The 11,338-nt window shown below is 55.7% G+C and overlaps 2 protein-coding genes across 3 annotated transcripts; one reads left to right on the plus strand and one right to left on the minus strand.

The window, feature by feature from the left end:
- Positions 1-481: 481 nt before the first annotated feature.
- MIF4GD (MIF4G domain containing) lies at positions 482-6,933 on the plus strand. 2 transcript variants are annotated; one of them, XM_082491973.1, is made up of 6 exons: positions 482-557; positions 2,652-2,788; positions 3,586-3,695; positions 3,990-4,145; positions 4,890-4,982; positions 5,960-6,933. In XM_082491973.1, the coding sequence occupies exons 2-6, from the start codon at positions 2,707-2,709 to the stop codon at positions 6,185-6,187; spliced, it is 669 nt and encodes a 222-aa protein (XP_082348099.1). In that variant the 5' UTR covers positions 482-557; positions 2,652-2,706; the 3' UTR covers positions 6,188-6,933. The 2 variants fall into 2 exon arrangements, with proteins under 2 accessions (XP_082348099.1, XP_082348100.1); XM_082491974.1 differs by having other exon boundaries at positions 5,981-6,933.
- A 212-nt stretch (positions 6,934-7,145) lies between these two features.
- Positions 7,146-11,267, minus strand: MRPS7 (mitochondrial ribosomal protein S7). The gene is made up of 5 exons (XM_082492137.1): positions 11,153-11,267; positions 10,253-10,444; positions 9,878-9,941; positions 8,756-8,923; positions 7,146-7,912 (listed from the first exon to the last, which is right to left on the minus strand). Exons 1-5 carry the CDS (start codon positions 11,206-11,208, stop codon positions 7,691-7,693), a joined length of 702 nt encoding a protein of 233 aa, XP_082348263.1. The 5' UTR covers positions 11,209-11,267; the 3' UTR covers positions 7,146-7,690.
- Between the last annotated feature and the right edge of the window lie 71 nt (positions 11,268-11,338).

The raw sequence follows: 11,338 nt of genomic DNA on the forward strand, positions 1-11,338 counted from the left end.
AGTTCTTTTTGCGGTAAGTTGGTTTAGTGCATCTCCCCTTTCCACCTTATCTTTTTTTTTTCCTACCGATTTTTTATGCCGCTGGGCTGCAGCCTGCCCTGGTTTGGAGCGGGGAGGGGGGGCAGCGGCAGACCCGTGCGGGTCTCTCCAGGAGAGCCGGGCCGGTGCTCGGCGAGGGAACCCCGAGAGGGACCGGGGCGGGCAGAGCGATAAGCGCTGCCTTCGGACCGCCGGGGGGGAAGCGGGGCGGCTGGCCGTGCCCGGGCCCGCCCGGGCCGCAGGTGGGGGTGCCTGGGGGAGCTTCCCCCAGGGGGAAGCCTCGGGGGGGCTTCCCGGGGGAGCGGCCGGCCGTGCCCGGCGATCAGCCCCGCGGGCCGCCGTGGCCCGGCGCTCGCAGGCGGTGGCGCTGCCGCCGCTCTCCCGCCCCGTCCCGGCCCGTCCCTCCCCCGGCTCGGGCGAGGAAATGACCTAAGAGGAAACCGGGGCCGGAGCGGCGGGGACCGGGACGCTCCGGCGATGCTCCGGCGACCAGGAGACCCAGCGGGGGCGGCCGGCAGGTCGGTGGGGCTGTGCCCGGCTCCCCCTGCCCTGCCCGGGGACACCGGGGGGAGGGAGGGAGGGAGGCTGCTTTCTCCGGGATCCGCCGCTCCCTCCGTCCCGGGGGCCTTTCGGCTTGTGCTGCCTGCGGGGCGGGGCAGCGGCGGAGGTTCCGCGGGGTTCCGCGGGGCTCCGGTGGCCGAGGAGCCCCAGGCAGGAGGCAGCTCGGCGGGGATGGGACGGGGGTCCCGGGCGGCTGGTGGTGCCCCTCGGGCGGATGCTCAGGAGGAGACCCGCTGCTCTTCTCCAACCCCTTGCAATGGCCGAAGCGTGTCCTGCCTGTCCCGCCTGGTGTGAGACCCCCGGGAAGGACCCTGGCACACCGGCCAGCTGACAGAGGACGCGAACCCCAACCACATCAATCCCCAGGACAGCTCGTCTAGTGGGGACCACCTGCAGAGGAGGAATCAGTACCCACGGGTGATGCTGTGCCAGGTGTCACCCACTGCCACCAGCCCTTCAGGCAAGGTGGTCCTGGGCAGCAGGATCTCTAGAGCAGACGAGGCCTGGCCAGTTGCACAGTCACACGCTGTGGTTTGCTCTGGGCAGGGTTATTTGGCACAGCAGTTCAAAGTAGCCGTGCCCATCCCTGGGGAGCCATGGGGATGGGTGCTCCGGGAGAGGCGGTGGTGGTAGAGACGCTGCTGGACGGGCTCGGGCGCTTCCTGCTTTGCTGCGTGCGGCACTAAGCTCTCTCCAGGTTCTTTCTGCGTGGCGATGCTGCTGGTGGGACGCGGGGCTGCTGGCGAGCTCAGGCTGCTCCACTGGCAGTGCTGAGCAGTGTGAGTGCAGGTACAGAGGGAGAGAGACGGAGCAGAAGGAGGAGAGGTCGGCTGGGAAAGCGTTTGTCTTCCAGAGCGCACCCGGCTGCTTGGGAATCCATCTGGAGAAGAAACCTCTGTGCAGGTCCCAGGGCAGGTAACCCTGCACAGGTGAGAGCTTCGGCTGCGAGAGCAGCGTGAGCAGGTTGTCACCCCGGAGGGGTAAGGTCTGCCCTGGGCCTCGCGAGGAGGGCAGAGATGGGCCTCTACCCACCAGCGAGCTCTGCTCTCTGCTCTTGAGTTACTACGTGTTGTGCCATGGCCTCGTGGCAGGCAGTGTGTCCGAGGGGTCGGGCTGCCTGCGGTACGTGTCCTGTGCCTCTAAAGTGCAATGGGCTTTTTGACTTTAATCCAGGCAGGGACCTGTTTGCACAGAGGGGTGAGTAACAGCCCAGGAATTTCGACAAGCTGGCAAAACTCATTTGGCCGATTGCCTTCTCCCATTTGTGCTGCAAGTCTGGCCAGCCTGGCGCTTTGCAGCCAGCAGATCATCTCGTGTGCAAGTCAAAGAAAGCCCTCCCTCTCTGTGCCGTGCGTACCCTCTTGCTGTCTTCACTGTATCACAAAGCGGAAGAAAATTAATGTAGAGACTGTTTAGGAGCACCACTGGTACTGCAGAGAGCTCTGCTTGACCGCAGGGGGATGAGCTGGAGCTGTTACTGTTGGGATTTGGCTGCTGAGCTTGCTGTGTCTCGCTGGGAGCGGAGGGAGCCTGGCTGCGGCGCAGGAGGGTGCTCTGCTCGTGCTGGCGAGTGTGCGTTGGTTGCTGAGGTGCCGGGTTGATTCTTCCCAGGCTTTTGTGTGAAACCAGCTGAATTGGTGTTTCAAAGGCACAAGGGAGCAGCTGCACGGGGTGCTCCCACGTGTGCTTCCCTGGGATACAGGCAGGGAAACCTTCGGAGGGGAGATCGGTATATTTTGGGGCTGCCTTGGTGTGCTGTCCGCTTTGAACCTGCAGATCAACAGACTGAACCACACTTTTCATATCTGAAAAACATAAAGGCTCTGAAGATGAGGTCCTGTCATAGGCTGGTAGGAAGAAAGGCTTAAAAAGATGGAGTGAGGTTTTGCTCCGATCTAGGGCCAGCGTTGGGTGTCCTAATAACAGAGGAGATTCTTTGGGGGGGGCTGTCAGGACAACAGCCTGTGCTCCAGCACGAGGTGGGATTTGCCCAATGGCTGGGTGAAGCTCTGCCTCTCTGTCCAACTAAGCTCTGTGTGCTCTTTCCCCAGGGACTGTCACTAGCCCATCTGTTGCCCTGACTCTTGCCCTTGGAGGAAGCCAGACATGGGGGAAACGGGCAAAGAAGAGTATAAAATACAGTCGTTCGACAGCGAGACTCAGAAGCTGCTGAAAACAGCCCTCAAAGGTCAGCGGGCTTTTTACTAGCTCCTCTGCCATGCGCAGCTTGGCTGGCATGTGAGGCTGGATGCTTGGACCCCTTTGAGGAACACCAATTGCTAAGCACAGAAAAGGTGTTTCGTGAACGCTGTTCATCCGTGACTGGGTCCCATTCGTGAATCTTCTCCAGGAAGGTCTTTGCTCCCTGGCTCTTCTTGTTCCCTCTCACCTTCTCCCCGATGTTTAATGGTGCAGCTGTTTAAACTCAGCTCCTGGTTCTCATCCTTCTCGTTTTCCCTGATTTTGGGGTACCCTCCTCTCCTGCTCTAACCCAGCATCTCTCCCCACATTTGGCCTCTCACCCCTTTCCAGCCCTTACTTCCTGCTCTCTGCCCCTCCCCACTGCAGGGCTGTCGCATCCTCCCAGCCCCCGCTGTCTTCTGCTCACCAGTCACATTCAAAGCCCAACGGGATTTTGCGATTTTGCACGTGTGGCTCCCACTAACCCACCCTTGAAGCAGTGCTGGGCTTTCAGATTCAGATCAACTTCTTGCTTCCCTATCTTACCTGCCTTCCTCCATCGCTTTCCCATCATGACAGCTGTGTCTCCAGCCTGGGAGGACCGTACACCGTTGGAGATGGTATCTCCAAAGCAGCTGGTGTGCAAGAAGAGCTGTGGCTCTTGATGTGGGAGTGAGCATGAGGTTTTGTACCATACGACGTGGTTGTACCAGGCCCTGCGCCGACCTTGGTTGTTTTTCAGGTACCCCAAAGCAGGCGGGGCGCAAAGCGTGCTGCGTTCTGACAGGTTTCTCCTCTCTGCAGACCCCAGTAACGTGGACCTGGAGAAAGTGGCCAATATTATAGTGGACCAGTCCCTCAAAGACTGTGTGTTCAGCAAGGAGGCAGGGCGCATCTGCTACACCATCATCCAGGTGAGAGCTCCCCGTGTCCGGACAGCCAAATGCTTAAACTCTGCGGGTTGTCCCTAGGCTGGGCCAGGAGAGGGTTCGTCCCTGACCCCTCAGCCAGCGTTTCTCTTCTTCCGCTTGCCCCGTGCAGCAGCAGCATCCTGCCGAGCAGCCAGCGAGCACAGGCCGTTAGTTGCAGCTCTCTGGGCAATCGCAGGAGGGTATTGGCATGGTCCTGCATCCCCCAAGCACCAGCATCCCCCCCACCCCTTTCACACCCCCATCTCATCCCTCCATCCCGCTTCTGTGGGCTCCTAGGCAGAGAGCAAACAAGTCGGCCAGAGCGTGTTCCGGAGGAGCCTGCTGAACCGGCTGCAGCAGGAGTACAAGGACAGGGAGGAGCTGCGCGCCCGCTCGCTCCAGGCGTGGATCTGCTACGTCACCTTCATCTGCAACATCTTCGACTACTTGAGGGTAAGGAGCCAGAGCAGGAGCACCCGGCTGCTGCTGCCTCCAGGTGCCAGAAGGTCCTGGGCGTCCAAAGACACCAGGGCAGGGGTGTCGGATGGGTGTTGTACAGAGCCCCAGGGCTGTGGGTCGGCAGTGGGGGGCAGAGCCAGTTCTCAGCACAAGGATGCTGCCGGGGCTGGTGCTGCCTACGGGCAAGTGAACAGGCTTGGAGAGGCAGAGCCATCTCTGGAAACAGTCGCAAAGTCTGAGCTTTCTCCTTTTGTACCTGCTCTTTGAAATCCCCTGATTTGCCGGCTCCCAAATGTCCCAGATCAAATGAGTTCAGTTGCTATGAGGCCCTAGGGGGGAACCGTGGGTGTGCTCATCATTTCTAGCTCACGTACTGGCAGAGTTTGTCTGCAAGCCTTCGCGGCAGCGTGTGTGCTTGGATGCCTGCTTGGTGTCAATGTAAAAATGATGCAAGAAGAGCTGCAGGCAGGAAAAACGCGGTTGCAACAAGTTATTTCCCATGACTACCTGCTTACATTTTAAAATAGATGTTTTTTACATCATCTGTTCAGTTTCTCTGGCTCCTGGAGACTCAAACGTCTGGTCTCCTGCGTAAATCCCACCAATACGGCATTTGGCAGCACAACTAAATCCTGTTCCCTTCTCCTTTGAAGAGCAGGGAGGGAAGGACTCTTTAAAATAGCTGCAGACTGCTCCCTTTCTGCCCCCAAGCTGACGATGGCTCCTGCCTCCTCACAGGTGAACAACATGCCCATGATGGCTCTGGTGAACCCCGTTTACGACTGTCTGTTCCGGCTGGCACAGCCTGACAGCCTGCGGAAGGAGGAAGAGGTGAGTGCGGGGAAGAAGGCTGCCGACGCGCCTGTTGTCCTGCCAGGGACCAGCAAAAAGCACAGCCCGGGGAGGGGATGCAGTCTCCGCATCCCCGTGCAGAGGAAAGCTGCCTCCCTGGTGTGTGCTGGAAGGAGACCCGCTGGGCAGGAGGGTTTGCAGCGCGGAGGGAAGCAGGGTGGAGGTGCAGGCTGTGACTCCCTGGCCCAGGCTGTGTGTCCTCCCTCGGGACAGCTTTTCTCCATATTGCTCAAATGTCGTCACTGGGGACCCCGTTGCCCGGCCGTTCCTCGAGGCCGGGGCTGTCCGGTGTTAGGCGGGTTCACCTCCCATCACCTAAGAAAAACACAGACAACAACTCTCCCCCGTTTTCACAGAAACCAGCTGCTTTTCCAGCAGCCCTCCTTGCCGACATCTGGAAAAGCAGCTGTCACACTGACCTGTGAAATGTGGGGGCCCTTGGATGGACCCTTTGGGTTTTTTTCTCTCTAAGCACAACGCTCCCACCCCTGCAGCCCATCGACTTGCCCCTCTTCTCCAAAGACCCAGTTAGTGCCCGTTTCCTGAAAAAAAAACAGACTTTCTCAGAGATTTAGTATGTGTTCCAGCCACTTCCCTCTGTTCTTGGAGGCACCTCCTTACTCTGGCATCGGCTTCAGCCTTGCCAACTCCTCGTGGACATCCTGCAGAAAACTAATGCTTTTCCACCTGTTGCAGGTGCATTTCTCTGGCTGTTTTGCCTGAGAGGCAGGAGAGTTCAGGATGTGCTTTTCCAGTGCTTTTGGCAGAAGAGGCTGAATGTCTCTTCTGCCTCACGGATCACAGCGACTTGGGGAAAGCAGAACTGTTGCCTGTTGGAAATCCAGAACAGAGGGAGCAGGACGATTTGGTCCATAGGTGACCGATGGGGACCACAGAGGTGTGCCACAGCTCCCCATTCCTTTGTACTCAGCCATCTTCTTCTCTTCCTTCTGAAGGTGGACTGTTTGGTTCTACAGCTCCATCGCATCGGCGAGCAGCTGGAGAAGATGAACTCCCCACGGATGGATGAGCTCTTCTCCCTCCTCCGAGATGGATTCCTCCTGCAGGAGGGACTCAGCTCCCTGTCCCAGCTCCTGCTGCTGGAGATCATCGAGTTTCGGGCTGCTGACTGGAAGATGACGGACGCTGCCCAGAAATACTATTACAGCGAAGTGACGGATTAACATCTCTACAGCAGAGGCAGAGAGATGTCCCCAGCACTTTCACCAGCAAGCTTCATACCAAGTTTGAATTTCTTTTCACGTTACGGTTTTTCTAGCACTTCCTGTAAATAGGATTTATACTGGCTAGAGCCTCTGGGCATGTAACTGTCAGGCTGTGACTGGTGCTAACCTGACTTTGGAGGTTTGGAGAGGTGGGAAGGGTCAGGGCATGTTTAACCCAGCCCTGGGTTCTCCCACTGATTTCGTCTTAATCTTGGCTGCTGCCAGCAAAGGGCAAGGAAGGATTCTAGCTCAAACCAGCATTTTACACGGGTGCTAAGGCAAGCACAGTTTAGGCTGAGCGCGGTCCCATTCACCCGAGAGCCAGCAGAGCTGCAGGAGGCAGAGAGGAAATCTTTCGCAGCTCAGGTTGTACCTGATTCTCTGGGACGAGTCACAGAAATCACCGTGGCCTCACAAACAGCTCAACCAAGTGCTGTTTATCCCAGACTCCTTCTAGCACACTGCCTGCACCTGCACGCACACAGCCTCCCCCACGGGTCACCAGCCACCAACACCTGCCCCAGGGCAGCCTGCAGCAGGACAGGTCCCTGAGCACATGTAGCTAGCAACAGATTTTATAAGTTTTATACAGTAACTGCCTTTTTTTTTCAGAATTTAGCAAGTTTCCACTATGGTATGTTTCTTATAAGAACAGGAGAGGAAAAAAGGAAACAAAAGTCTATTGAAGGATTTTTTCTAATAAATTTTTTTCACTAACACATGACCTGCTTTCTCTCTGTGCAGCTGCTGAGCAGTGAACAATACTTAAATGTTGCTCCTGACTGAAGCCTTAAGACTGTGATACTCATTTTCTCCTCCGGTGTAAGGTGTCAGTGTGGCTTTACACAACCAGGGTAGTCAGAAAGAGCGGTGTGCGATGCAAGCAAGAGACAAAGGTTTGGAATCGAGAAACTTTTCCCATAAAACTGGTTTTATTTTTTGTGTTAACATTCCCATCAAATCTGTGCAGACAATATTGATGATGACCAGAACCAAAAATCAAAAAGGGCCTTTTATTGCCTTTTGTACCCATCACGTTAAGGCTGGTTATGCTATGGAAAAAAAATCCAGCTCTGCTCTTAGCTGTGCCGCCCAAACCATTGCTGATTACAGGAGCAGAGAAAGTCCCCAGGAAACAGGTAAGTGGAAGATTATTTTGTATGGCATTGCTCTAAGAAAACTGTCTAAAGCTTGTCTTCACAGGAAAGTGATTATGAAATAACTAGAGCATCCGTGCAGGGGTCGGTAACTCTGAAAGATTCCCCCTTCTCCCATCCAAACAAGCACAAAGGACATTTAACTTTGTGGGGATGGGATGGGCTTTCCCTGGCTTAGTTCAGAAGCTGTCTGGAAGGGATCTTCCACCTTTCCCTCTTCTTCCCAGCTTCTCCCAGGCAGGTGGCCCTGGGGCTCTGCTCTCCAGACCGGGGGGCTGGTGGCATCACATCCCGTGCAGAGTCCCTACCACCAGCGGAAGTGGGCGTAAGCCCGGTTGGCCTCTGCCATCTTGTGCAGCACATGCTTCTTCTTGATGATGGGCCCTTCATTGTTGAAGGCCTGGAGCAGCTCCTGGGAGAGCTTCTCAGGCATCAGCATCCGACGGTTCTTGTTCTCCCTGCACTCAGTGATTAACCACTTCATGGCCAGGAAGCGCTTCCGATTATCCTTCAGAGGGACCGGGACCTGGAAAAGGTTTAAACCGTAACAGTTATCGCACTGCAAGGGTGCAGTAACCTGCTCTTCTCCAGTGGTTGTAAAGGTCCAGCTGAACACATGCAGATTTACACTGTGCTTCGACTCCAGTGGCAGCACACTGCTCTCTGCAGTAAGACCGGCTCCCAACAGCTGATCTGTGCCAATTCACCTCCTCTGTCTATAGAAACTGGCCATTGCCAAAATGGAAATTCTGATCAGCTTGGGTACTGCCAGCAGACACTGACCTTGGTAAGGACTTCTGCCCTTTTTGGGATCCAGGCTGGTTTGTGCTAGCAAAAGTGGGAGGTGGTCACCACCCCCCTGCACTGAATGACAGAGAAATGCCTCCACATCTCATTTCTCCATCAGGTCTTGAGTGTTGCAGAACCCATATTTAGAGACAGGTTCTGCTCGTGTTTCAAGTATTGGACTGTATCTAGTTGACCTTTTCTGCTATGCTGACCTGCCCCGGGGCTTTGGGACCTCTACCCAAGCAACACAATGGAGCATAGAGAATGGGACTGGTAGTCCCGGGACTGCCAATTCTTTTGCTGCCCGTGACTAATCTCTGTCTCCTTGGACAACATTTGCTGCGTACTCCTCCTCTTATCTAGTCAGAGAAGCAGAGACCACTGCTGACAAGGGAACTACCATGCTCACAGGCTGGGGATCACCTTGGATGGGGTTTCTAGGTGTTGTTTTAATCTAGATTGCAAAGTGGCTCTCTTTCCAAGGAGAGTAAAGCTTGAGCTGAAGGGGTGGAAACCAGTGCATCTGCTTCCCTAGGTAATTCTCTCCTGACCAGGTGTGCTCCCAGGCCCCTCCTTTCACCTGGTAGGTTTTGCCTCCTTTTGTGATGTTGCTGAGCCCAATGATGGGCTGGCAGTTTTTCAGAGCCTGGTGGAAAATAACATAAGGGTTGCATTCAATTGTCTCCTTCTCATCTTCTGGAGCTTTGTGGTACTTCTCCAGCTGCTTCCTCTTAATGGCCTCTAGAGTCTTGGGACAAAGACAAGAAAGGAGACATTCAGAGCAGATGGATTATCCCACTCCATGAAGTTACATCACTTTTACAAGCACCCCATTTTCTCTTGAGCGGCTGGTTTTCTAGCCCTGTAGGCAACAGGTCAGTGGGAATTCTCTAACTCTAGTTTTACTTCACTCCCTTCCAGCTCTTCAGTCTCTTTACCAGACATTGCATTTGGGGTGAAGAGGCTGAGTAGCACAGACCTGGGCCAGGAGCCAGGGAAGGACAGGGACAAAGCAGAGATGGGAATACAGGCCTGTGGGCACTAAGCATCCTCCCCTCCAAAGCCTGGACTCAAGAGCCCAGAGCCCATGTGTTTTTCTGTCACAAGGAATGAGCAGTGGCTTGGGGAACATTTGGGCAATGTGTGTCCCTGTTTCAAGGACTGGAACACACCAGATGGGACCACCAGCTAATATCAGCCACTGTAGGTCACAGCAGGGGTCAAAGCTGTGTCATATAGGTGACACGTTTGTGGGACTTCATTGGCAAGATATGCAGAAGGTAAGGCATGAAAGAGAGCTGGAAGGAAGATCTGTTGAGAAAATTATGCTTTTAAGGGTATGCTCTGAGTTTAAGGTTTAGTGGTGAACTTAGTAGTGTTAGGTTAATAGTTGGACTCAATGATCTTAAGGGTCTTTTCCAACCTAAATGATTCTGTGATTCTACATAAGGTCCAAGAGACGCTAAAGAGTGGAAAGAGAACGTTCTCCATTAAGCTACCTGGTCTGTGAGCTGAATGAGGTCGGGGCTTGTACGAAATGTACACCTGATCTGGTAAATAACGGTGTATTGTGTGTGTAGAGGGAAATGTGTTAAGACAATGACCTGAGTTATGGTAATTCCTAATTCCCATGGGCTTGACATCCCAGCCTTCCATTTTGTATTGTTTTGACATAACAGTGAGAAGAAACATGAGTTCTCACCTGAGCCATGAGGCTTCTGGCCAGCACTTTATTTCCATTCTTCATCATCATATTGGTGAATTTACTGTAAACACAGAGCCAAATGCGATCTGATTAAAATTCTGATTTTATCACCCACAGAAATAAGCTCCCCCCTTGTGTTGTTCCCATGGTTAAGCCTGGGTGCTGCTAGATCTGCTATAATTATCTCTAATCACTGTCAGTCAACGGAACTGGCTTTGTGGGAAAAGATTAATCCGAATAAAGGGATTGTGCTGCAACAGAAGGAAACGTGCAGCACAGCAAGTGAAGGCTGAGGAAGACAGCACAGCTCCCGAGCATTTTGGCTCCATGGGCCCTAGCTGTAACAGAGGTGGAGATGATGCTTTCTCTGACCTGATCATAGGGTCGCTGAACACAGAGCTGGAGACACTGGGAGGAGCCGCTTTTATTGGCTGAACAGCCTTAAGCTCCACTTTTTCCTTTTCCTCCTCAGACAGCTCCTCCCAAGGTTTCTGAGACAGTTCCATGTTCACTTCTGGCTCTAAGAAATGGGGGTTGTAGCGACTCCATCTCACCTGCGTCAGCCTGCAAAGAGCAAGAGGAGAAGGAGAGCTGTAAAGTGATACGTGCGGTGTGTCGTGAGGGGGATGTGGAGAGAAGCAAACACGTCTCAGAGGACCACGTTAGACTCGAGAGGCATCTCTGCCTGCCTCTCCATCGCTGCTTCTCTACCACAGCAGAACCAGAGCCGCAAATCAACACCGAGGCCCACAGTTTTGCTGCATAACTCTCAGGCAATCCCCGCGCCACAGCGACGGGCAGTCCCAGGCCTCCCCCCTGCACCCACGGACCGGCCTCCCCACAGGCCTGACGCCGTCAGGTCCCAGGTTGCGGCTGCCACGGATAAATACTACCCTGTGCCCGTGGGAGCGGGGCGAGTACCTCAAAGTGGGATTTGATTCACTTTTCGCAGCAGGAGGCGGCATTTTGGTGTGTTTTGGGGAGGAGCCAAGGGGGGTACCGAGATCCCTGCGCCCCTCCGGCCCGGCGGGGCGGCACACGCACCCCCGAAGGGCCCCACGCGGAGAAGGCCGGGCTGCCCGCGCCCCGCAGACCGACCACGGCGCTGTTGCACGGAAACCCACGCGAAGCCACGGCGACGTCATGCGTGAGCCCAGAAAATAGCCCAACCGTGGTGCGGACCGGCCCGGGGAACGGCCCCCCCGCTTGTCCGTGGGTTTTCGGGTGAAGCGCACACCGACCCGCCCACCACGCTCCCCCAGCGCCGCTTACCGGGGCAGCCAGGCCCGCAGCCTCCGGCTCAGCCCCGCCGCGCTGGGCGCCGCCATCTTCCCTCCGCGAGCGGGGCGGGGCGGGGCGGGGCCAAGCCCGCTGAGGGAGGGGGCGGTCCTCGGCCAGGCCCCGCCCCCCCGCCGCTCAGCTCTCGCGCGGCAGGGGCGTGGCCTCGGGACGGGCCGG

This window comes from Vanellus vanellus (assembly GCF_965231255.1).
Source record: "Vanellus vanellus genome assembly, chromosome: 17".
Lineage (NCBI taxonomy): Eukaryota > Metazoa > Chordata > Aves > Charadriiformes > Charadriidae > Vanellus > Vanellus vanellus.

Bases quoted from the DNA above. Each gene is read 5' to 3' on its own strand.
- MRPS7 (XM_082492137.1), bottom strand. From the start codon at position 11,208: ATGGCGGCGCCCAGCGCGGCGGGGCTGAGCCGGAGGCTGCGGGCCTGG. The intron at 9,942-10,252 runs GTCAGAGAAAGC...CTGTGTTTACAG, and splicing joins TTCAGCGACCCTATGATCAG to TAAATTCACCAATATGATGA. The intron at 8,924-9,877 runs GTGAGAACTCAT...CTTTGTCCCAAG, and splicing joins CCAGAAGCCTCATGGCTCAG to ACTCTAGAGGCCATTAAGAG.
- MIF4GD (XM_082491973.1), top strand. From the start codon at position 2,707: ATGGGGGAAACGGGCAAAGAAGAGTATAAAATACAGTCGTTCGACAGC. The intron at 4,146-4,889 runs GTAAGGAGCCAG...GCCTCCTCACAG, and splicing joins ACATCTTCGACTACTTGAGG to GTGAACAACATGCCCATGAT. The intron at 4,983-5,959 runs GTGAGTGCGGGG...TTCCTTCTGAAG, and splicing joins GCCTGCGGAAGGAGGAAGAG to GTGGACTGTTTGGTTCTACA.